The 22,982-nt window shown below is 35.9% G+C and overlaps 1 protein-coding gene across 2 annotated transcripts in view; it reads right to left on the reverse strand.

The window, feature by feature from the left end:
• Positions 1-22,982, reverse strand: part of RPS6KA5 (ribosomal protein S6 kinase A5) — a 74,651-nt gene that overhangs the window by 42,279 nt on the left and 9,390 nt on the right. The window contains exons 2-5 of one of the 2 annotated variants that reach the window (XM_082283384.1): positions 18,946-19,017; positions 7,827-8,045; positions 4,172-4,287; positions 3,252-3,359 (exon numbers count right to left, since the gene is read on the reverse strand). In XM_082283384.1, the coding sequence (XP_082139510.1) occupies positions 3,252-3,359; positions 4,172-4,287; positions 7,827-8,045; positions 18,946-19,017 (515 nt within the window). Of the gene's footprint in view, positions 1-3,251; positions 3,360-4,171; positions 4,288-7,826; positions 8,046-18,945; positions 19,018-22,982 lie in introns of those variants that run through there. The other variant, XM_082283385.1, reaches the window with a different exon arrangement.

Genomic DNA, 22,982 nt, shown 5'->3' on the forward strand with positions numbered 1-22,982 from the left:
TATTAATGAGATAAAAAGATAAAAATATGCCTAGGCCACAAGCCCACAAGACAAAGCACAAAAAATACAATGGAAAAAAACCCCAGAACAACTACTTAGGAGTTTTAGGGTTTTTAAAGATAAATGCATTACACAACTTTGAAGTGATTTCACCTGTGCGATGAAAAAAACAGTGCAGTAGAAGTTTAAAGTCATACCAATTCTCCATATCCCCAATAATAATTTATATTAATGTCATGTGCAGATATACTTTGAACCCCAGTTAGACAAACACTCAGCTGAGATGCATGAAAACATAAGGATAAAATTGCCTTTTTTACCCCGATTTTTTTTACAAATTAGTTGAGATTTAAAAATCATAAACGCTAGCCTTAAATTCATCACAGGGTTAAGAATACAAATGCCATAAAAGGTAATACTAAATCTCTTTCAATCTCTTAATCTCTTACTAATTCCATTCTATGGTTAGGCTAGTAAAACTGTAGGTCTTCATGAGCTTTTAAATAAAGTTTGCATCAAAAGTAATTTCATACCTAAATACTTTGTGAGACTGACCTACCCTATGTGAAAATTCTTTTTTATTTAACTTTTTTATTCTAGTCAGGTTATTTCTTCTTTTTGCATGTAAATAAAATCATATCGCTTCATTTTAAAGATAAAACAAAGGGAACACCACTGTTGATTCAGTTGTAAAAGACAAATTTCAGGTTTTAGCAAAACAATAGCATAAAATACTTTAAAGCTCTTAAAGCTGCACTGCTTTAACTTGGGTATTTTATTCTTGCATGCTATTTTCACATAATAACAGAGAGAATACTTGACAGTGCATTCTTCACACTCATGCTTTAGTAGCTCCATGGCAGAGATCAATAGGTTTCTGCTTTCCTACAAGTCACAGGCATTTGCTTCCTTTCACTCAAGCGCTTAGGAAAAGCGGCTTCCCACCTCTCAGCTGTTGAATAGTCAATCTGCTGTAATTATTGTAGTTCTGTTAGATTTATTACATGCCCAGCTACATGGAAATCATCAACAGCCATCAGATTACAGCAGAGACAATGAAAACATTGAATCATGATGTTTTCTAGCAAGCATCCCTAACTACAAAACTATCCAAAATTCATAAATACATGGTGAAGGGTTTCTCTCTAATAAGAACTCTAAATATAGTACATACCTGTACTATGATAATTTTTATACATTTTAAATAACCTAAATATATCTTGTTTCAGAAAATTAGTCCAAAGAGGGAGTTACTAGAATAAATTCCACTTGCTTAAGTACACATTTCTAACGGTGAAGTTCTTGCAAGAAGCAGGTGGACCAGGAAAGACATGTGAAGAAAGGGAGAGATAGGAAAGTACACTGCTCTGATTAAATTGCAACTGCTACACCTTTATCCGACTTACACAGTTGTGTAATTTTATTTAAAAGTGCTACCCTAGTGAGCATGAAAACAGCTATACAGGCAAATTCTACCTGTTGTAAGTACATTGGTTCAGAAGTGTTAAGTATCTATTCTAATGAATTTTAAGTGTTCTAGTAGTAGTTCAATTGTCTACAGAGAATAAAATATGAAATGTCAATTTCTATGTGTAAATGGGTTATTTTAATCATGGTTAAGTTCAGTAGCTAAATTACAAAAGCACACATGAAAAGTGGAGACAATTCCTTAGATTTTGAAAGCAAACAATGCAATTGCAATTACTTTTTTCATTAGAAGAAACATGAGAAATGAGGTTTTCTTACAGGGAAGACAAATACAGAATGTGAAAGAGACTAAAAGAAAAAATATAATTAAGTGAACACATTTCTAAGGTATGTACTGAAAATAGAATGGATTAGAGTCAGAAGAACTGACATTAAATGACCAAGGAGCAAGGTGGCTTTATTTAATGACTGGAGAAAGAGGAATCCAATTCATAGTGTGGATAAAGCAAACAGGTACCTCCGATGCCTATCCAAGTCCTCACCTTTCCTTGCACTGCTTGTAAATTATGTGCCAAAGGTGAGCACAGATGAGGTGTACTTCTTAAAAACAACTGTTTTGAGACTTTAAGGTTATGATTCTTTATTCTTAACACAGGGAAGATTTAGGCTTCATTCAACTTTGGCTGCAAGGCTGGGGGACTGCTCCTTTTCTCTCCCATCAGTGCAACAATACCAGTACTTTGCTTTGTCTCTTGTGCCCAGCACAGTTTTTCTCACAGCTCTAAGCAGGTCCCACTCTCCCTAGCCACACCTTTCACTATTATTCTTTCCTGATGAAAACTGCATCTCTCTGTACTTACTCTCTGGCACTGGTGTGGCAATCTGCTGCTAATCCCTTCTCATACCAGTTGAGCCTCCTCTTGGTTTTGTGCTGTAACTTAAAAGGAATATACTGACATTATCTCTACTACCTCCCTGATTCAGAAAATAAAATTTAATATCTTTTAAAATGGTCCCTCCTAAATCCCACCAGACTCCATCTGAAATGCAAATATTCTAGAGAAACTACCAGCTATCTATTTTTAGAAAACCCTTCTGCCGCTTCTAACAAAGACTTTTAGATCTGCAGTCCCAGTTTTCAATACCTCTGATAGCTAATGTGAAAGCCAAAAAATATCCATTTTTAAATTTTCTCAGAAGAAAAATCCTGCACAATTTTGACTCTCTGAAATCTAAAAAGCCTATTTGGAGACAGAACTGTACCTTACAAATAATTAATAGCGAACATCAACAGTCAGAGATCACTATGTTAGGTACTATGTACGTCTCTAGAATGAGATAGGCTTTTATCCTAAAAGCTTGCAATTAAGCTTATTAAAAGTGACACGAAGATGTGAGAAAAAGACAAGATAATAATACATTAATTATTATTAGCATAAAGAAGAGTCATAGCATACCATTTGCCTAGTCATTGCAAAGAATTAGCACAGTCAAGCATTTTTTTTAAAAAGCATCTGAAAATGAAAATGTAACTGACTTTTCAGACTTACGCGGGTCTTTCCCTTTTCCTGTCAAGGTCAGCAGAAGAAAGCATGAAAGTTTTTCAGGGAAAACTAGAACAAAGATGTATGGCAACACTGGCAGGCCTAAGACCAATAAACTGGAAGCTCAGAACCTAGTAGCACAGACAACTAGATTTTGTCCTATGATGTAGGAGTCTGGAATGCAGGTTTTCCGCCCTTCTCAAATGTGCTTAGGATTCCAATGAAACTCTGTCATCTTGCTCAATTCTGTCCACACTTACTGGAGAGCCAAGTACTCACCTCATCAGTAAGAAACTCCTTACTTAGACCAAAGTCTGTCAGCACCACATGGCCATCAGAATCGAGGAGAATATTCTCAAGTTTTATATCCCGATATATAATCCCCAACTGCAAACAGAATACAAAAAAACATATTTCCAAATAGTGTAACTACATCAAGAAGATGTTGCTGAATGCATTTAAATATGAAGCCACCAAAATTCTCCTTATTAAGGTAATCTGACACATGAAAGTTGCTCCTCAAAAAAGACAACTTGTAAAAGTCTTTGAAGAAATAACTTAAAAATTACATTAAAATTCTCAGAAACTACGCTGTGCATTAATGTCTTAAAATTTAAAGGACATACTGTATATCACTCGAATTTAAAAGTGACTGAACACTTGCTGTTGAGTGCAAAACTCAGTTCAGCTTTTACTGAGAATGAAAACAGATGCTTCTGTTATATGGTCTAGACATAGACCAGACAGGAATGCACGCTTTGCAATAGTCTACAAATCTATTTACTACTTCTGAGAACTGTAACACTTTTCATGTCTACAGTTGTGCTAGAACTCTACTACTCAGTTGTGTAGAAACAAGAATAACTGAATAATACAACCCAAAACTTGTTCATGTTCATTACCAATTAGTTTTACTGATATACACTGTTTCACAAGGATTACTAAAAATGACCAAATCATTTGTCAGTAACACTACTCTTCACCCTGCAGACAAAAATTTGTAGCCTTAATCTGGTGCACAAGGAGGGACATTTCATTGGGGATTATTTCTAATTATACAACTAATGTCCCAATGTTAGATAAAGTTACTTTCAATTTAAAACAATCTAAAACAACAGTTCTCCTTACTAACTTTATATGATACAAAAAGAATACAGCTCTAAGTCCTCAAAATCAGCACCAAAATGAAGTTACTTTACCTTGTGGAGATGTTCAAGTGCCAAAACGATTTCTCCAATGTAAATTTGCACCTCATTTTCTGAGAACCTCTCTCTGTGTGAAAGATGAGTAAACAATTCTCCTCCATTTATATAGTCTAAAAAATAGAACAAAGAACCTTATAATTCCACTTTCCGACAATTTTATTTTCTTATTGGAATATTATTAGGTACTTTGTAAGCTATTTAGTAACACATTCTTATCAGATGCTTTTACTTTATTGTCATTCACCAGTATTTCATCATGCTGTACAATACTCAATTTCTTTCTTAGAGGACTGAGGGAAGAACAAGACTCACTTTTGAATAAGCAGTAAAACCATAAAATAACCCTCAACTATTCCTAAATTATAAAGATGGGTTTTTTCACAAAATCAGTCTTTTAGTTACTTAGGAATATGAAAAGAAAGAAGTACCAATGATAGCTACAAACAGAACCCTTGTAGACTCTCATGATGTAACTCTGATGAGCAGCAAGGCAGACTGACAAAGAAAGGCAATTCAGAAAACAGGTACTGACAATTACACAGTTTTCCCTTCACAAGGGAAACCTTGATGGCAAAACTTACTGGAGGAGATTATTTCCACATACACTCCCTCACGGAAACCACACTTTCATTCTTTGCAGGCTATGACACAAGGATTTTCCCACAGTATGGGAGAGGGGAAAAAAAAATTATTACAACAGAGCTCCACTGTAGCACAAACATATTTTAGATGTAGAGCTGTTTATGCTAGCAGTGTACGTTACAGCCATTAATTTGCAACCTCAGAGCCCCCTTTTTTGTATCTGAGGTCTACATATACAGAGCAGGGAACATGTCCCACAACATTTTACTCAGTATTTTCTTGAATATTGTTTCTACAGATCCATGGGTATAAGACATAAATCCATGAAAGGGGTCCAATCCTATTTTAAGTTAATAGTTTGAGGGAGAAAGCATATATACAAATTACACACATTCTGATCTCTCTCCACTTTTCAGTTCTCTCTTTGAAAAGAAGTATTAGTGGAATCAAACAACGTGAGAAGGATTATTTATCTGGAGCAGTAAGAAAACAAAAAGATTTAATGAAGTATAAATAACCCACATTTTACAATTGCTTCCTTCTTCTAGAAGAGCTCCAGCACATAGAAAAAGGTAACAGAAACAATTTTTTTAAAATATTTCTACCCGGAACTGTTAACTTAGCACAAAGTAAGCACTGAATTGCCAGGTGCTGTTCTAAGGACTGTGACAGACCCAAACCAAAGCTGCCACAGGATTGGCACAACAAGCTTAATTTTATCCAGATTGTAACACTAACCACAGCCCAGTGAAACAACCAGCCGTCAAATTCTTGGTGCAAGATCAAATGAATCACTGACACAATGGAAAAAAAAAAAATTCCTGGTTAGTTCAGTATAAACTCCCAGCTGACAGTTCAGATTATTTAGCTATTTTTTAAAGTATTAGAAGGTTAACCTTGCATGACAAGCTTTGTATAGAAATAATGGTACTCACATGGATATAACACATTGTTCGTTCAGTATAGCTTAAAGCCAACATAAAACCTGGAATCAACTCCTAACCCTGTTTTCTGGAAATCTGGCAGAAATGCAGCTGCATGTCTGTACTTGATTCAGTCTAAATTCATATAGCTATGTAATCTGACAGCATGAAGAACTGTACTAAATATTGCACTGAGGCTCCAATTCTAAAACCTCTTAAAACTAAAATGGTAGGTTGCTCACATATCAAATTCAGCCAAGTACAAAAACAAGACAGATACTGGTTTCCCTCAAAATCCAGAAGCCTCTGAAACATTCAACTTCCAAAACTACATTGAAGTGATTTACACAGACTTACATAATAAGACATGAAAAATTTGTAACAACCTATTTGGGTTTTTTTCCCTCAGGGAGGGTGTGAAGCCCAGTTGATTTATGAAGTAGCTTTACATCATGTTAAGTAAGAGAAATTTTCACTGTTACAGAAAGTCATTAAAAGTAATTTTGAAACTAATTATTCCTATTTTCTGCTGAAAATGAAGGAAAAAAGGATCTTTCTGGCCCCAACAGATATGCTGAAAATGGATGTAGAATTTATGAGAAAGAATTACAGCCTTTTGTTTTGTTTTTCTCTATCTTAGCTATGAACTTCTTGCTTCAAACATCACCTCAACATTGTGTTATGGTGGACGCGTGCCCAGGCTGCACTATCTGCTACGCAACTTTCTTCAGAACTACTCGGCTTGCTCCTTTTTGACTCATATTATGAGAATATAATATCAAGCTTTTTAATTTGCTTTCATACAAGAGGCTTTTATTGCCTTTGAATTAACCTTATCGCCTAAATTTTCCCCCTGCTATGTATTTATCTTTAGGCAACTACATTATCTCCGGTTTGAGGGGGTTTTTTTGTTTGGGTTTCCCCTCTTTTTTAAAAAATATTTCTAATGGGATCTAAGCTGCATTTTAGCAAAAACTATCTGGACTTAAAGAATGGTTCTATAATATTTATAATAAATGTTCGCATTTTATCTCATTGGATATTTCAATTTTTTCCAAGTTATTAATCAATAACTTTAAATCCAATAAAATTTTCAAAACCTTAATTATTAACAGTTACTATCAAGGAATCAGAAAGCTATCAATATATTTCTAACTATTTATTTGTGACAAACTTTTATGTATTTCTCTAATGTCCTAGTCAGAGGAATTTGCAAGAAACTATATTACAATTTTCAACTCATTTTCAAAAGGAATTTAGTGAATACTCCATTTCAGTTCCACATATTTATTATTTCACTGCAGTATATGAAACTAAGGTATGTACATAAAATATCTTTCTAAGAATTGACACCTAGAGGTGTAGATTCATTTAACATCAATAAAATTTTGCTAATTTAATGTAAATCAGCCTGTTAATAAAGGTTAAAAAATCAAAGTTGTGGACAAAAAGGAATGCAAAACCTGCACTTCAATTAAAGGACAATTTACTTCCTCAAACATTTCACTAGAGAAGCATATTATTAATCCAAACCTTACATTAACCATTCATTTTACAATTCTTTTAAAATTCTCTAAGTAAGAAGGTTTTAAAAATTGCTGGCAATTTTCTTACAAATACACTTCATACACCAAAATTTGCTACACTAAATTGCATACACTAAATCTGCTGCTAATCTGAAAGGTAAATTTCTGAAATTAGAGTAGTACCAAACCTTATGAACAAGTCTACTTTCAGCACAGAAATGTGTGATTTCGGATTGTCTCTTTACACCCAGAAATTGAAACATGGAAGCATCTCAATACTCAAATACTCAATATCTCATAACAAAACACTTAACAAAGCAAATGTTTCCAGGTCATTGATGAACATACATTTTTTGCTGCATATAAGATAACCACTACACCCCCCAAGTCAGAGTAGCACACTGAAGCTCAAACAGGAAAACCACAAACACAGACACTGTTGAAGATGAACAGTATTTTACTTCCTATGCTCTCTCATGCAATCTCCAAACACACTGTACTTTAGACCACATGAAAAAAACCTTACAAAACATTGAGATAGAAGGGCTTTTTGGGGGGGAGTTTGGTTGGGTTTTGTATTTTTTTTTAATAAAAACTTTAATCCTGAAGACTACTCACCTAAAATGAGATGAAGCTTTGTATCTGTCTGGAAGGCATAATGTAACGTGACCAAAAACGGTGATTGCCTAATGTGCTCCAAGACTTGTCGTTCTGTCCTTGTGTGCTCAGTTGTTTTGGCTTTTTGAACTATAGTTGCTTTCTTCAGTACTTTCATGGCATACAGTTTTCCAGCATCATGGCCGCTTACTTTCCTCACCAGGAACACTTTTCCATAGGCTTAAAAATTGGGGAGGGGAAAAAAAAAAAACAAAAACAAAAGCAAAGAAAAGAAACACAAAAAAAAAAAAAAGACAAAAAGAAAAGACAATACAAGTTACCTACCTGTACTATAGATCTGTCCAATACCATTATTACTTTCAATTACTCATTGTTACGGCAGACAGTAATCACCCAGGCTAAAAATCTACCAAAACACTTTTCGTCTTTCAGATTGACCTTTACTGAGCAAAATTTCAACCCAATGAGCTTCATAACTGAACGCTGCAAGAGTGGGAAAAGCAATCCAACCACTTCAGTATTTAAAAATTATCTTAAAAGCTGATGATTTCTTCCTTTGTAATATACTAAAACATCCATATCTAGAATTAAGCAAGAGTTCCGAGTAAGAGAGATGCTATTTTTTTGTTCTTAAAATAGTCTGCCCGTATTTGCACAACTCCTATACTTTCATTACTGGTTTTAAAGCACTGAAGTTACAAAAACCTGTAGAAAAGCCAATGAATTCTTCCCATCAGTATTTCATACACAGGAGCTTTCTGAGGCTCTCATAATGAGCTTAAAAGGACTCCTAGGAATTCTACATAAATAAATGTGATACCACTACTAGGCAAACCTGTAGAAACAGTAAAGGTTAGAATTAGTGTCCAGTTGCTGGGCCATGATTTCACTGCAATTACAGAGATACAGCAGGATAGCTTGCATAACTGGAATACTGTCATGGATGGTTACACACTTTTTAGGAAAGAGGCCAGAAAGGCAAGGTGGTGGAGTTCTCTTTATGTAAGACAAAACTTAAAATGTATCAAGCTTTGCCTAGGGGTGGATGAAGGAGGAGCCAAGAGCTTATGGGTAAGAATTAAGTGATAGGCTAAAATGGGTGACACTGTTTACTACAGACCACCTGATTAGTAAGAGGAAGTAGATGAGGCCTTTCACAGACAGCAGAAGTAGCTGTCACGATCACAGGCCCACAGTTCTCATAACCACTCCCACAGCTGCTGGAAAAACATCACAACTTGGCACATGGGAGCCCAGGAGGTTACTGCAGAGCACTGATAACTGACAAAGGTGGTGGGGAAGCCCATAGGGAGAGGTGTGTTGCTGGACCTTGTATTAACAAACCAAAAAGGACGGGTTGGTGATGTGATGGCTGGAGGCAGCCTTGACTGCAGTGTCCATGAGAAGCTGGTGTTCAGGATCCTGCATGGAAGGAGCATGGCAGTAAGTAGGATTATAGCCCTGGACTTCAGGGCTATAATAACTCTAGCATCTTCAAGGGCCTACTTGGAGGAATCTCATAGGTTAGGTCTCCAGAAGGTAGGGTGGGTCCAAAAGAGATGGTTAATATTCAAGCAGCACTTCCTCTATGCTTAAGACCAGGACACCCCTGTGAATAAGAAATTAAGCAAAGGGAGCTGGAGACCTGCATGGATGGGCAAGGCACTTCTGGCAAAATTCAGGCAGAAGAAGGAAGTTTACAGAATGTGGAAAAAAGGTCAGGCCACTTGGGAAGAATATAGGAATATTGTCTGAGTATTGCAGGTATGTGTCAAGGAAATCAAAGGTCCACTTGGAATTAAATATGGCAAGGGATATCAAGGACAACAAGAGGGGCTTCTTCAAGGATATCAGTAGTAAAAGGGAGACTTAGGAAAATGTGGGCCCACTGCCAAATGAAGTCGGTGCCCTGGTGACGAAAGGTACAGAGAAAGAGCTACTGAACACCTTTGCTTCTTACTCGCTCCTAAGGCTGGTCCTCAGGAATCCCAGACCCTGGGGACTTTCCCTTGGTTGAAGATAGGGTCAGGCAAACCTAATACCCACAAATTCATGAGCCCTGGAGGGATTCACCCATGAGTGCTGAGGGATTTAGCAGATGTTATTGCTAGACCATCATGTTTGAAAGGTCGTGGAAAACAAGAAAGATTCCTGAGAACTGAAGAAAAGCCAATACCACAACAGTCTTCAAAAAGGGCAAGCGATAATCTAAAAAAATAAATAGAATGTTAGAAACTTCAAAAAAAGTATTGAAGTGAAGAAATAACACAAATGTACCACCCCCCATACCTTCAACACAAACCCAGAAATCCCTTATGCTGTGTTAGAAATCCTTGTGTGCTCTTGTCTTGAATGAAGCACACTACTTTGGTACCTTCTGTCTTCTGTCCCCAACTACCCTGCTCCCATCAGAAAAAAGTATAAAACATTCAAAAGGGATAAAAGAATTCCTCTAAATATGAAGGGAACTAAACATACTTCCATGTTTTATTTAGCCTGAAAAAGTAAAGTACTTAAGAAGATTACAGAGAGTTAAAAAAGAAAAAATCAAAAACTGTAAGAACTAAAGTAAAGAACAATTTTCATTATTTTTAGAAACAAAATAACTAAGGCAACAAATTAAAGCATTAGGTATCAGCATTAAGAACTAGGCAAAGCACACAAACAAATATGCAGTTAAGCTGTGGAACTAGTGTTACATGCTACTGCAGCTGTCAAAAATGCAGATGAATTCAAAAAGATTACATAAATCCCTGAGGGAGAGGAAAGCACATCAAGTGTTGCCAAACACTGAAGAGAATCTCTGGCTCAGGCAGACCCCAAACTGCAGGTTGCTACAAGCTCACTAAGGAAACCATCATTGTAAGCCTCTCCTTAAGCCATCATGAGACAGAAAAACAAACCAGCTGGTTGTTTTGTCCAACCCTTGTAATTACCTTCACACTATTTTCTCAAAGAGAATGCTCAATATCTCAAACCTGATGTACACTAGACAAGTGTATACTGTCCTGATGTGAGACACTAAAATTTAGTTGCCCTTTAAAAATGCTACAGCATACAAAGCTCCCAATAAGCATCACGTGCAACTCCAGATTTCTTACTGGATTTTTCCCAGACAGGTAATAGAGAGTTTTAAACTACCAAATGACATGTGAGCATTTTTCCTAAATCCAGGTTCTCCTTCAGTCAGTATATAAAACTGATACTGCTCATATACTGAACAATTATTTTTAAGAAGTTTTTTACGTGACTCATCACACCCTAAAGAAACGTGCTTCCCTTCTTTACAGAAATCATTACCAGCAAAAATAGCTTTCATAAAGTAAGTTTTCATAACATATCTCTCAAGAATGGCAAATAGAGTTAGAATAGGCGATTGTAAACATCTTTCTATTTTGTGAGATATGTAGGACAGTCTCTTTCAAGACTTTGCATTTTATGTTTCATTTCCCAACTTTCTAGTTACGAGATCTCAAGCATACCTAAGCCAGACTGAATGGTCACCAGGTACTCATCGAGAAATGGATAAACAGAGATGTAAAAGGATTACTCTAGTAAAATAGGCATGAGCCATAAATCCTGTCATGATATACAGACACAGGTGACCTGAATCAAGGTTATACAGACCATAATATTGTGACCACAGTAATACTGTTATGCATATGCATCATTTTAATCTTATTTTCTATTTTCCAATACTAGATGTTAAATTATTTTTAGCATCTGAAAAACAGATTCTTGCTACTGAGATAATTGTTTTAAAGAAACTGCTTCCAAAAGTAGTATTTACATTTTTATAAGGAATTAGTTCTCAAAAAAAAGTGTAGGTAACACTTGCATTTTCTAACAGGCAACAAAAACAGTGCAGAGAATGGCCTTAACCTGCATTTCCCAAATGCTTAAAGAAGAAGCCCTAGTTTACACCAGGTTTTAAATGGAGTTTGAAAATTAACTTCCCTGTGCCTTTCTGAAAAGCAGTCTAGAGCATTAAACGTAAGTTTCCTTAGGTTCCCAGGAAACAGTAATTTTATCAGAAATGTTGGAGAACATTAAGATAAATTAAAATAAAGAAAAGCCTCAGGATTTTAACACTTGGCTACCTGTATTTTTAATCACATTTTATAAAAACATATAATAATGCATCTTAAGTGAGAGAATGTGGTACCTACTACAGCTTTACACGTAGTATCAGAGAAAATTATCTGGTACAGTGTAATGGCTGTAAGACTCTCTAGAAACAACACTCTTGTTACCATAAAAGACTTTGCAACATAGAGCTTTGCCATGGTACAAATTGTTTCTTCAGGAATCTGAAAAGGACTGACAGAAAGATGACGATTCTCAGCATTTTTTATGAGAATAAATCTCAAGTAGCACTATTTTAATCAAATGACTCATAATATATTCAACACCAGAATCTCTGATATCACCACAAGATATCTACTTAAAAGACAACACTGCGAAAGCAATTTATTTGAGTGGCAGCAAGGAGAGAGCACATAAGCTAATTGCAATACTCTTACCTGACAGTTGTACTTCAGTAAAGCTTTTTTAATTTCTCAAAGAGCAACATTTTAGTGTTCATTCTCATAAAATCTCATGCACATCTAATCTATGCCAAGGCAGAAATATTTAGCCAGCAATATATACCCCATAATGAAACACACACAATCACCAAATATCCAGCCCCCAAATTCATTGAAAATACATTAAATGATAGAAAAACTAAAATACTATATATAATACATACACAAACTATGTTAGACTGACCTCGCAGCTGAAGAGAAATAAAATAAAAATTTAAACAGTAATTATTAGTTGCTGAGTTATATGGACATCAGCCCTTATGATGATTAAGATATTTCACACCAGCAATTTATAGGAAATTTCCACTCAATTTGTGAGATAGAAAAATATAATTGGGTGCTAAAAACTCTTTCATTACTGCCCTTTCCATGAATACAAATTCAGAGTAATACATAGTAAGTATATATAAGCATACATACAAGTATACTTAGACAGAAGTACATATATAAGTATTCATAGTAATACGTATCACCATTCTAAGTAACAATTCAGCAGACCATTAGAATATTCTAAAATACACAGTTGCTGAAAGACAAGGAGTTAAAAATATGAAGTATTCTTTGTTTCCTTGTTCTTTCTGTACAAATGCAAGCACATTAAGGCATTGCATCACACCAGCTAATTCTAACAGAGAAAAAGGAGTGCAATTCTTATTGTTTATAGCACAATGGATGGTTTCTGTGGACTCCTAAATTCATCAAAACTTTATACTTGTACCCAGACAGTTTTTTAAAATTAATCTTTTCAAGTGTTAACGTAAGCTACACCTTTTTCTTAAATTACTTTTTTACTGTTAGCGTAAGAATAATCATGAGACTACAAAGGAGAAGGCTCAGAAGCACAAAATATTAAAGGTTTTGAATAAATTTCATTGTATTCTTGTATGATGTATGTTATGAATGTATTGTGATGTTGGATTTTTGCATCTTCCTTAATGTTAGAAAAACTTTACCTAGGTTCTGTAATGTAATACATGATATAGAATGTCTATTGTTTATGTAGTCAATTTAGAAAAGATAGGCAGAGAAAGTCTTCACATTCCTGGAGTATCTTATCAGAGAAGAAGAAAAACCAGAAAACCAGAGAGAGAAGAATTTATGGAGGGAGCAGAGACGGAATGGAGCCAAGGCGGAAGATAAGGCTGACGGGATGATACACAGAAACTCCAAAGAGTTTATGAATCATGCATAATTGTGATGAATATGCAATAAGAGATGTACTTTTAAAGACGATCTTTTGGATGTAGAGGTGTGCCTTTGGCTCTGCCAAAGCACCCGGCCATAATACAGTTTTTGCTATTGTCTCCTAATTGTCCCTTTTATTAAACCTTTCTTAAAATTTTATAAAGAGTGAACCTTGTTTTTCACATATATGCCTAATGACATCTTTGCTCTGCAATTTAGATTTAATCTGCCTAAGGAATATGGAGGTAGAACTCTCACTGTGCTAGTATCTGTCCATATGAATTAAAAATTGGAATGTGGCAAAGTTAGAAAAGCATATAGCTCTAGCAGCTAAAAATGGGAGGGGGAAGCTAAACAGAAGCCTTAACAAATCTCAAATAGCATTCTGAAGAATAATTCCAGTTTTTATTGTCTATGACCAAACTGTCAAAAACAGGCAAGAATCACTAATGGAATTTTTTCAATGTTATTACTTACCCTGAGAACAAATTTTCTCTCCCATTAAGCAAGAGAGTAATGATTAATATGAAAGGCAGAAAGTGACAGGAGAAGGTAAGTTGTATCTTAAAATGTATTTTACATCAGCATTTTGCTTTTGTTTATTTTTTGGCTTTTTATCTTTTTTTTTAAAAGTAAATGCTATTACAGTAAATAGTTATGGCAGACAATATATGCCTAACTTTTTTTTTTCTTTTTTAAAGCATGTAAGTTTTTAGAAGGCAGCTCTCATATGCAAGACAGTCTACCACTGGATAAAGATGCCATTAATTTTTAATTGTTACAAGAATTAAGGTAAATAATTTTCTTCAAAAATTGTTTTAAAGGTACTGCATACTGCTGAAGTTTGATGAAGTCAGAACAACCAACCACAAGCTGCCTGAGAACATCATCTTATTTTCTCCTTTCCTTCTTCAATGTAAGACTGTTTCTGCTGTTCTTTCTGACATTAGTTCCAGTAAGAATCTTTGTTACTGATCTCCAATTTAATGCACAGATTTTTTCAGAATTCTCTGGTGGATGAATATGACAAATTTGTCCAGGTTCTTATACTGAACACAGCCGCCCCTTTTCAGTCTGCTCTTCATGCAGAAAACTAATCTTCCATTTCCAAGCCCTGTCTCCAATTAGCCATCCCACCTAACATTCAGTATACATTCTAGCTGCCCTCAGCAGAAACTGAAGTAAAATATTTAATTGGAGTTTGGAATTATTTTTGGACACTCACTAATTTTGGCTCACTGTCTTGAGCACAGTATCCCCACTTCTCTCTTTTTCCTCCTTTTATGAGAAGATATTTTATATTTTCTTCAATATGCTTTGAAAGAACTAACTTCATTTCACAGTCTTAACTTTGTCAGAATACTTTCTGACCTCTTAGATGAAACTTCATTATATGTCCTGGTATAACAAGATTTTTGAGATAGTTATTTAAATCTGACGTTCATCCCACTAATTTTGTTCCCTTCATATGAATAAATCATTCAGATTCTGAGGATCTTCCACATATAAGGTAAATATTCTTCCTGTATAAGCACTTAAATCCAAAAGATCACGTATAAAACATTCTCTCATATATGTTAGTTAGATTCTTGTTTCTCATTATTTTTGTCTTCTTGTAGGTCAAAAGGTAGAATGGATTATAAGTGCACATGCTCAGGAACTAATTGTATTGTCTCTTCTTAACCACAGTTGAAAGAGTGAACGGAAGTGGCATTTAATGAAGCTCAGTAGAAAAAAAGGAATAATCCTTGGTAGAAAAATGTATGAACCAGAATGCACTCTAGAGTGTTTTGTTATTTTAAAAACACATTTTCAAAGAATGAAGCAAATAAGCCAAGTGGGCGTGCATAAATCAACACAGCCACCTTCTCCTGTTGCTCCTTTCCTGGCTTTGGGAAGCAATTAGATTACTTTGCTGAAAAGTAACCACCTTCTACAGAATAGACTCTAGTTTTCCTTGTCACAGGGAGAAAAGCTTTAACTAGACAGGAGGGACAAGCAGGAAACATGAACATGGACAGGAAATCTGAAAATTCTGTATTAGCAAGGCTATACAATAACAAAGAGAAGGACTTGCGCAATTTCAAAAAGCGTATACTGAGTAGAACACGGGGCAGTCAGAAGTCAAGCCAGTAATAATTTGTTCCCAGAGCAACAAGTACATTATTAACAGCTTCATTAACAGTGGCATACTGTCACGTATTTCATTTTACTAAAGTAAAGTGCTACTGATTTCTTCAATGGATAAGTTTCATCTATTACGACCCCCTAACTGCAATGTAAAAGAATCCAATTCAGACTTTTGCTTCCTTGTCTTTCCTCTGAGACTCAGGTCAAAAGAAGAAAGCATATAGCATGATACAATTTTAATACCAAAAAGCAAAATGTAACAAGCATGCTTCCAACTGAGTGCATATATTAGAAGAAAACAGACAAAAGAATGTAAGAAAGCAATTCATATTAAAGAAAATAGTAAGTATGAAATTATGCTAAGCCACGGCATGAAAAAAGTTATGGCAAAAAATGGCTTCCAAAGGAGAAACATCAGCACACACAGATACTATTTCTAATAATCTTAAATGTGTTTTTAAAATAAAGCTTAAAAATGAAGATTTAAATAAACCTTCACTGCTACTACCCAAAAAGAATCACCACCAAGTCTGTAAGAAACCATCACAATTACATATCCTTAAGCAAGGATATCATTTAATTTAGCATGTTTTGAGTATCTTCTGTGGTTATTCCAGTTGCTTCATAGCAGACTATCCTTAAAATATTGTAATTAGTTTAAATAGCATCTACAGTCATCACTTAATGTAACTGTGAGGTTTCAATATATTCTCCCTTGCATTACTGTAGATCAATTAAGTATTAGTTTGAAAACACTGCATGCTGCATAACTCCACAGTGAAGCATTTTAAAACAGCATCACAGTTTTATTTAGCATTAGTTACATTACAGTACTATCAATAATACAAGAAAAATACCTCACACCAGAATAAAGCTTTCACTGCCAGAGTAAAAACAGCTTTTGTCTATTTGCTTACAGCAATGCCCAGAATGTTTCTCAAGTTAGGAAATCAAACTTCATCAGCAAGAACATCTTAGTAAGGTTCCAGAATCTCTAGTACTGGAAGGGTTTTAAGAATGAATCACCACAAGGGGTGATACAGGTATAACTGACTGTGTCTTGGGCCAAGCAATTAAGGGACCTCTTCAAGGTCTGACCTCTTTGGAATCCTGTTTCCAGCAATTCCATGTTACAGCAAACATTGCCAACTGACAGATGGTCACTTACCCAAAAGCAAAGAGAACTAGCTCCATTCTGATCAGGTCATTGGCATTTAATGCCACCCAGTAATTAGAAAGCAGCAACCTCTGACACATCTAGTGCATGAGTCTCAGCTGTCATAGGCTTGAGACTGAACAAAGCTTCTTGACTGTCCTGACAGTCTAGATTTCTGAAGCAAAAACCTCAGGCTATGATTAAAACTGCATATCAAAAAAGTGGAAAAAAACCTAAAAAACAAACACCACAATAAATGCCAACTACTCCTCCTACAAATGCTGTTCCAGGAAATCCAAGGAGTCCTTGGATTCCTGAAGTTTGCAAGAATCTTTTAGTCAGTTCTTAAAATAGTTTAAGATCTACTTAGACAGAAGACATTTCTGGAGCAAGAAGACTACTAGACCAGGATGAACTCAGACAGGCATGCTTATTCCACTTTATTTTTTTACTTCACACACACACACAAAGTCAATCCCACTGTCATCCCATGAAGCAGCCTTTTCTGAAAGGGGTCCCTCAATAATTACCCTGTTAACCTGAGTGAATAGGATAGCTTTGCACTGTGAGCCTAAGGATTACCTGCTATGGTTAAGAGTATTCCAGGCCAAGAAAAATTAGGCCAACCTGTTCATGAAGGAAAGAAGGCACGGGAGGTAGCAATGAATGACTGACAACAGTTTAACAGCAGCAAAATGGGCTATTTCAGAGGTACTGCCTAAAGACAGGAGAAGGTCAGGCTACTATTAGTCTGAACTTGAAGACTGGCCCTTATGAAACCACCAACTTACTTTGTAACCCAGATGCAATAGGTGTAATATTAGCGTGATCTCAGACCAATGGCAAAGGTAACAAACAGACAAAATTCCGGTATGGGATGGGTTTTCATATACACACATTTACAAATCCAGCCAATGTTTCCATCAGCAGGAAAGAAAGACATCCTCACATAAATGCATAATTATTTATAATTTCATTTTTGTCAACCGCACTCAAATCCACACTGACCATTTCAGAAAGTCATGATTGCTTCTACCTAGGAATATGCAACATTTATATATGAATATTAAAGCTTCCTTGTGTCTGCCCCTAACTACTGAAATTTAACAGCAAGGGTTCAATTTTTTAGCATGTTTAAATTTAAACTTTTAAAAATTTACTGCAGAAACAGGAAAGTATCCTCTCAGGTGATTTAAGAGCTTAACTAATTTATGAAAGAATCAATATGACAGCTAAAAGTGAAAATCAAAATCCTTTGCTCTTTTCAGTGATGTTTTGGGGAATTACAGCCTCGCTGCCAGCCATTCATGGCTGATAACACCCAAAAATTTGGCATCATTTAACTAGCCTAAAACTTCTGCAGACCTTGATGATAGTCCACCTTCATGATTATCCCAATCTACTCAACAATGCATCTGATTTAATACTGACCAAAAAAGCGTAAACACCCTAAAAAGAATAAGTGTCATTACTTTTGGTCTGTATATGGCCCCGTCTGTGTGTCCCTTTAGCAAAGGGGAAACAAAGGGTTTTTTTCATTACCACCAGTAATCCTACAACATTCTAGATATCTCCAACATTTTGCTGAAACCCACAATACAATAACGAACTTTATCCATCTTAAAAAAATACTAGGATCTGACTAGGACAGAAAGTTATGGAGCCAGCAGTGACCCTAAAACAGATTAGTCAAAAAATGGGGCATCTTATCTAATAATATATTAAAATTACTGTTTTTTCCCCAACACTTAACAAAATTACCAAGATCATGCCTTAATTTAGATTAGGTTTTCCGCAAGCTATATTAAATTCTCACAAACTTTCGACCATATGTTTTCCTTTATTTTTTAAAATGTGCACCTTAAAACGTGCTGTGCTAGAACATGTGACCTCCAATTCTGCATGATATTTGTGAAAAAAAAAATTGAAAAAAAATACACTATGCAATACAAAAGTGCTATCTTCCTAAAGAATGTTCCAATTACCAAAACCTCAGCTAGAAAACTAAATCATACATATGAGTAATGCTTCCAACATTTAACTTTAAAACAGTGCATCTTACCCCCTGTTCCAAGAACTTTCAGGAGCTCAAAGTTTTCAATGCCAACTTTCTCTGCATGGCCTGTCAAATTTGCTGAAGGGAAGAAAAAAAAATCACATCAGATATGTAGCACACCAAAACACCATTCTGACATCTTACTACAATAAAACCAAGTTAGCAGATGAATTAAATGAGCAGCGCTAAGAAGACAACCAATTCCATACTGTATTTAACTGGAAAAGCAAGGGAAAGCAATTTTCTTCCTGCCATCAGTGTACCCAAAGGTATAAAATCACAGAAAAATTGAAGCCTATCTAGTTTGTATACACCATCTCCCATTGTATGACTGGGCACCTGTAAAATGAGTCCAGTTCTACCTTGTCAGCAATCTCCAGTCACATAGTTACAAACAGCAATCAGGCCATTCCTTAGCCCTAGCACCCTGAATACTCAGTTTTTTGGATTATATGGTGTTTGGGATGACATAAACAGAGCTCCAACAACTGCTCATGCATTTATCACAGGATTATTAAAGACTCTACTAATAGCAAGTAGAAATGACCTTAAGTCTACATAACTCACAAGTATGGAAGGTCAAAGCTGCTACAAAGTTGTCATTTGTTGCAGTTTGCACTATGTTTATACAAATCTATACAACTTTGAGTACTTATTTTGTCTAACATATATTTTTCTAAGAAGGGATATAAAGACCGCCGTTTAAAAACAAGGAGTTGCACAGGGTTGCTTTGTTGTTTATCGCCTTTTTTTCTCTTCTAAACTCCTATAAGAAAGCCTTAAGCAGTTGCCATTTTTTCCATCTTTCATTACGATCATAATATTATGCACCCATTTGCATCTATATGACTGCAGACCATTCAGCAAAACCCCTCACTGAAATGATCTAGGCTGAAAAGCAGCAAGACAAAAAGTTAACTAAGTCTGGCAAGACAAAAAGTTAACTAAGTTTGATTATTCACATCCAAGTTCAGTTCCCTGATCCACTTTACCAAGCAGCTTCATAAGCACAATTAAGGATGCAGCATCTAACAGCAGAAGTTGCATAAGCTGGCTACTGAAAGAATGCCTCAAATAGAAACTTCTACACAAACTGTATGTCTAAAGGCTAGTAAAGAGAAAAAGTCTTCAGTTAGGATAGGAGATGCTGACATTAACTTATTAATTTCACAGAAATTCTCATTTGGTTTGACATTTCAAAGAAACTTTATAAAGACATGCTTCCTAAATTAGTGTCCAAATGTGTAATTAATGTCCACTCACAGAACTGCAGTAACTCAACAACTCAAAACACAAAGCTTTGGAAAGACCTCTCTGCAAAGATGAACCAGTGTAAAAAAAATCCAAACACTAAATAAATCAAAAAGCAAATTCATGACTTATTGCACCAATCCTAGGAGTCTGCACACACATACAAAATGTACTTAGTTGGGTCAGGGCAACATTAGTGCTCTCAATGCGAAACAGTGGTGAAATCTCACCTAAAAAGAGATTATTTTCAATTTATATAATTCATCTTTTTGAAGGATTAATCAAACGGTGTAAGTGCAGAGACACCACTTGAAATCACTGTGAGATTATAAAGTCTAAAAGAGCTTTCAGGTTTTTTTTCTTGTATGACCAGAAGTACACACAAGAATTTTTGCAAATCTGAGGGAATCTACAAGCTACTCTAACACATTAAAAAACACAACATAATCAAGTTATTATTATTAGAGAAAGATTAGTTTTGTGATCAGTTCCATTTTGGTAACATGTACTAGACAAGACTGTACCAGAATCCTTAACAAATCAGTGAGTCAATATGCACCACAGGAGCTGAATTGAAGTTTGCTGTACTACTTTTGACTGCAAATAGAACAAATACTTCTGCTAGAGCTACATCACAGTCACTGCTTAAGACAGCAGTAAGGAAGCCACACTCCTGTGCCAATGAAGGAGCTATAGCAGGTTAGGCAAACCTAGACTGAGTTAGTGTCAATACAATTAGGGTATGTTGTGTCACAGAAAGCAAACTGTTTTCAGGCAATTTAATATTTCATATTATTCTTCTTAACTAGTACTGAAAATGGTACTCAATATACAGTTTCAAAACAGTGTCTTTCCTGCCAAAGACATCAGAAGTCGCAGACTATTCTAAAGAGACCAGGGCTAGAGAATCCACTTTTTAATGAAGGAGTGGACATCACTGAAGAGATTCAGGACACAGACCTTCTCTGGACACTAGCAAAGTAAGTGCTGAACTCAGGGTGGGAAGAAAGTTTTCACTTCAAGATCCACCGACTTGGATCTTCTGCAATGAATTACTGCAGAAAGGTTTTGCTATCTCACATCCTTTAAGAGTGTCAGCAGAAGGTTTTTCAATTAAATACCCTTCTAGAAAGCAAAACAGTCACTTAATCCTGCCATATTCTTGGAACTGAATAAGAAGACAGAGTGGAATCCAGAGAAATGCTGCATCTCCAGTAACATGCTGAAATTTGCAGTGCTGGCTGTGATCCTAAAAAGAGATCAAGTCTTGACACTCAATCCATTAATCTAAACTGTACGATAAACTCACATTCAATAATATTAGTAAAACCTCTTCCACTTTCATGAGGCTACACAATAAAAAGCTAAGTGACAGCTAGTTTGAATTATTATGTACTTGTTTCAATGTGAGCTGTAATTTTGCACTCTCCTCTTAATTCCATTTTTACTTCCATTCAGGACGCTTAATGGCCTTATCCTAAAAAAAATTAAAATTTAATATCCTGAAGGTTACTGTAATATTATTTTCATAGTAAAAGAAGAAAATTTCGTCACAAATAAGCATATGATAACTCCAAAGTAAGACCCACCTCATTCTTTTTACATCATACTGAGGAAAAAAGCCATCCCACAATAGCTAAATGGTGCTGCGTAACACACAAGTGTGATAGGACACTTGAGACAAACTCTCTCACAATTACTCCCTATAAAGCAAGAAGTAAAATTATCCTTAATTAAAAAATAAGAATAACAAATTCTCAAAGCTATAAGAAAAGATTAACAATTCCCAGAAAGTGCTCCTCCCAATGTTGCCACATGGCAATGGCTTGCTCCAACGGCCTCAGTTGCAGTGCTCTGTCATTCTCTGAAGTCAGTGCAAGAAAAGCAAGCTGAAGAGCTTGTTTGTGCCATTTTCTAATGACACCCCTAGAGCAGTCCTTTGTCTTCATCTGCTGAAACCAGGTGCAGCACTTTGACACATTTGCAGAGATGAAATGCAGTTTCTCCATGATGAAAGTTGTCATTCCAACATTTTCTTCAACTTGCTTTCAGAAGCGTAAATCTCAAAATATCAGTTATTCTATTCACCACTCACTCCCAGGAACCTGAATGACCATTTTTGGAAGACCTTTCACCAGGGATGCTCTCTGCAGTTACAAAACTGTTCCAAGACTGAGATGTTGTCTTGGGATGATTTTATGATGCTGTATCCCCTGTCGTCTGCCCTATGCCAGACATGAGTTCTGTGCCTTTAAAGCTAGGTCCAAGATGGGGTGTGGGGGGAAGCCACTGGAATTCTTTTGGCAACCTGTGTTCAAAAGCACAGATAACTCACTCGCCCCCTCCCCAGCTCTCAGCTCTACAGCAGGGCAGAGAGGCACATTCTTTTCTTAGCTAGCTTCTTGTTCGTTAGCTGAAGCAAGGAGTTTTCCTGGGACTGTGGCTTCTTCTCTTTTTTTCTCCTGGAACTGTTCAGCTCTAGTCCAGAACACCATCACTGGGAGGCCCCACACCATGGCCCGGAGGGGCCCACACTGCACCCCAGCTCCAGAGAGCAGAACCACACCTACAGAAAGGACTCAGATTTTCTCCACAACAAGATGATTTATTATCTAACATTATTCTTTTTGTGCCTGGATGCACTCTGCTTGTTAAATAAACAGGTTTTTTCACTTTCCTCCAAGAAATCTCTTTCCAAACCTGTGGGGGAGGGGCTGCTGAAACCTGCCTTCTATCAGAGGACATTCATCTCAGGACGTTTCCTCATAATTTGTCAATGTCCTGGGGTGATG

This window comes from Coloeus monedula (genome assembly GCF_965178545.1).
Source record: "Coloeus monedula genome assembly, chromosome: 6".
Taxonomy (NCBI): domain Eukaryota; kingdom Metazoa; phylum Chordata; class Aves; order Passeriformes; family Corvidae; genus Coloeus; species Coloeus monedula.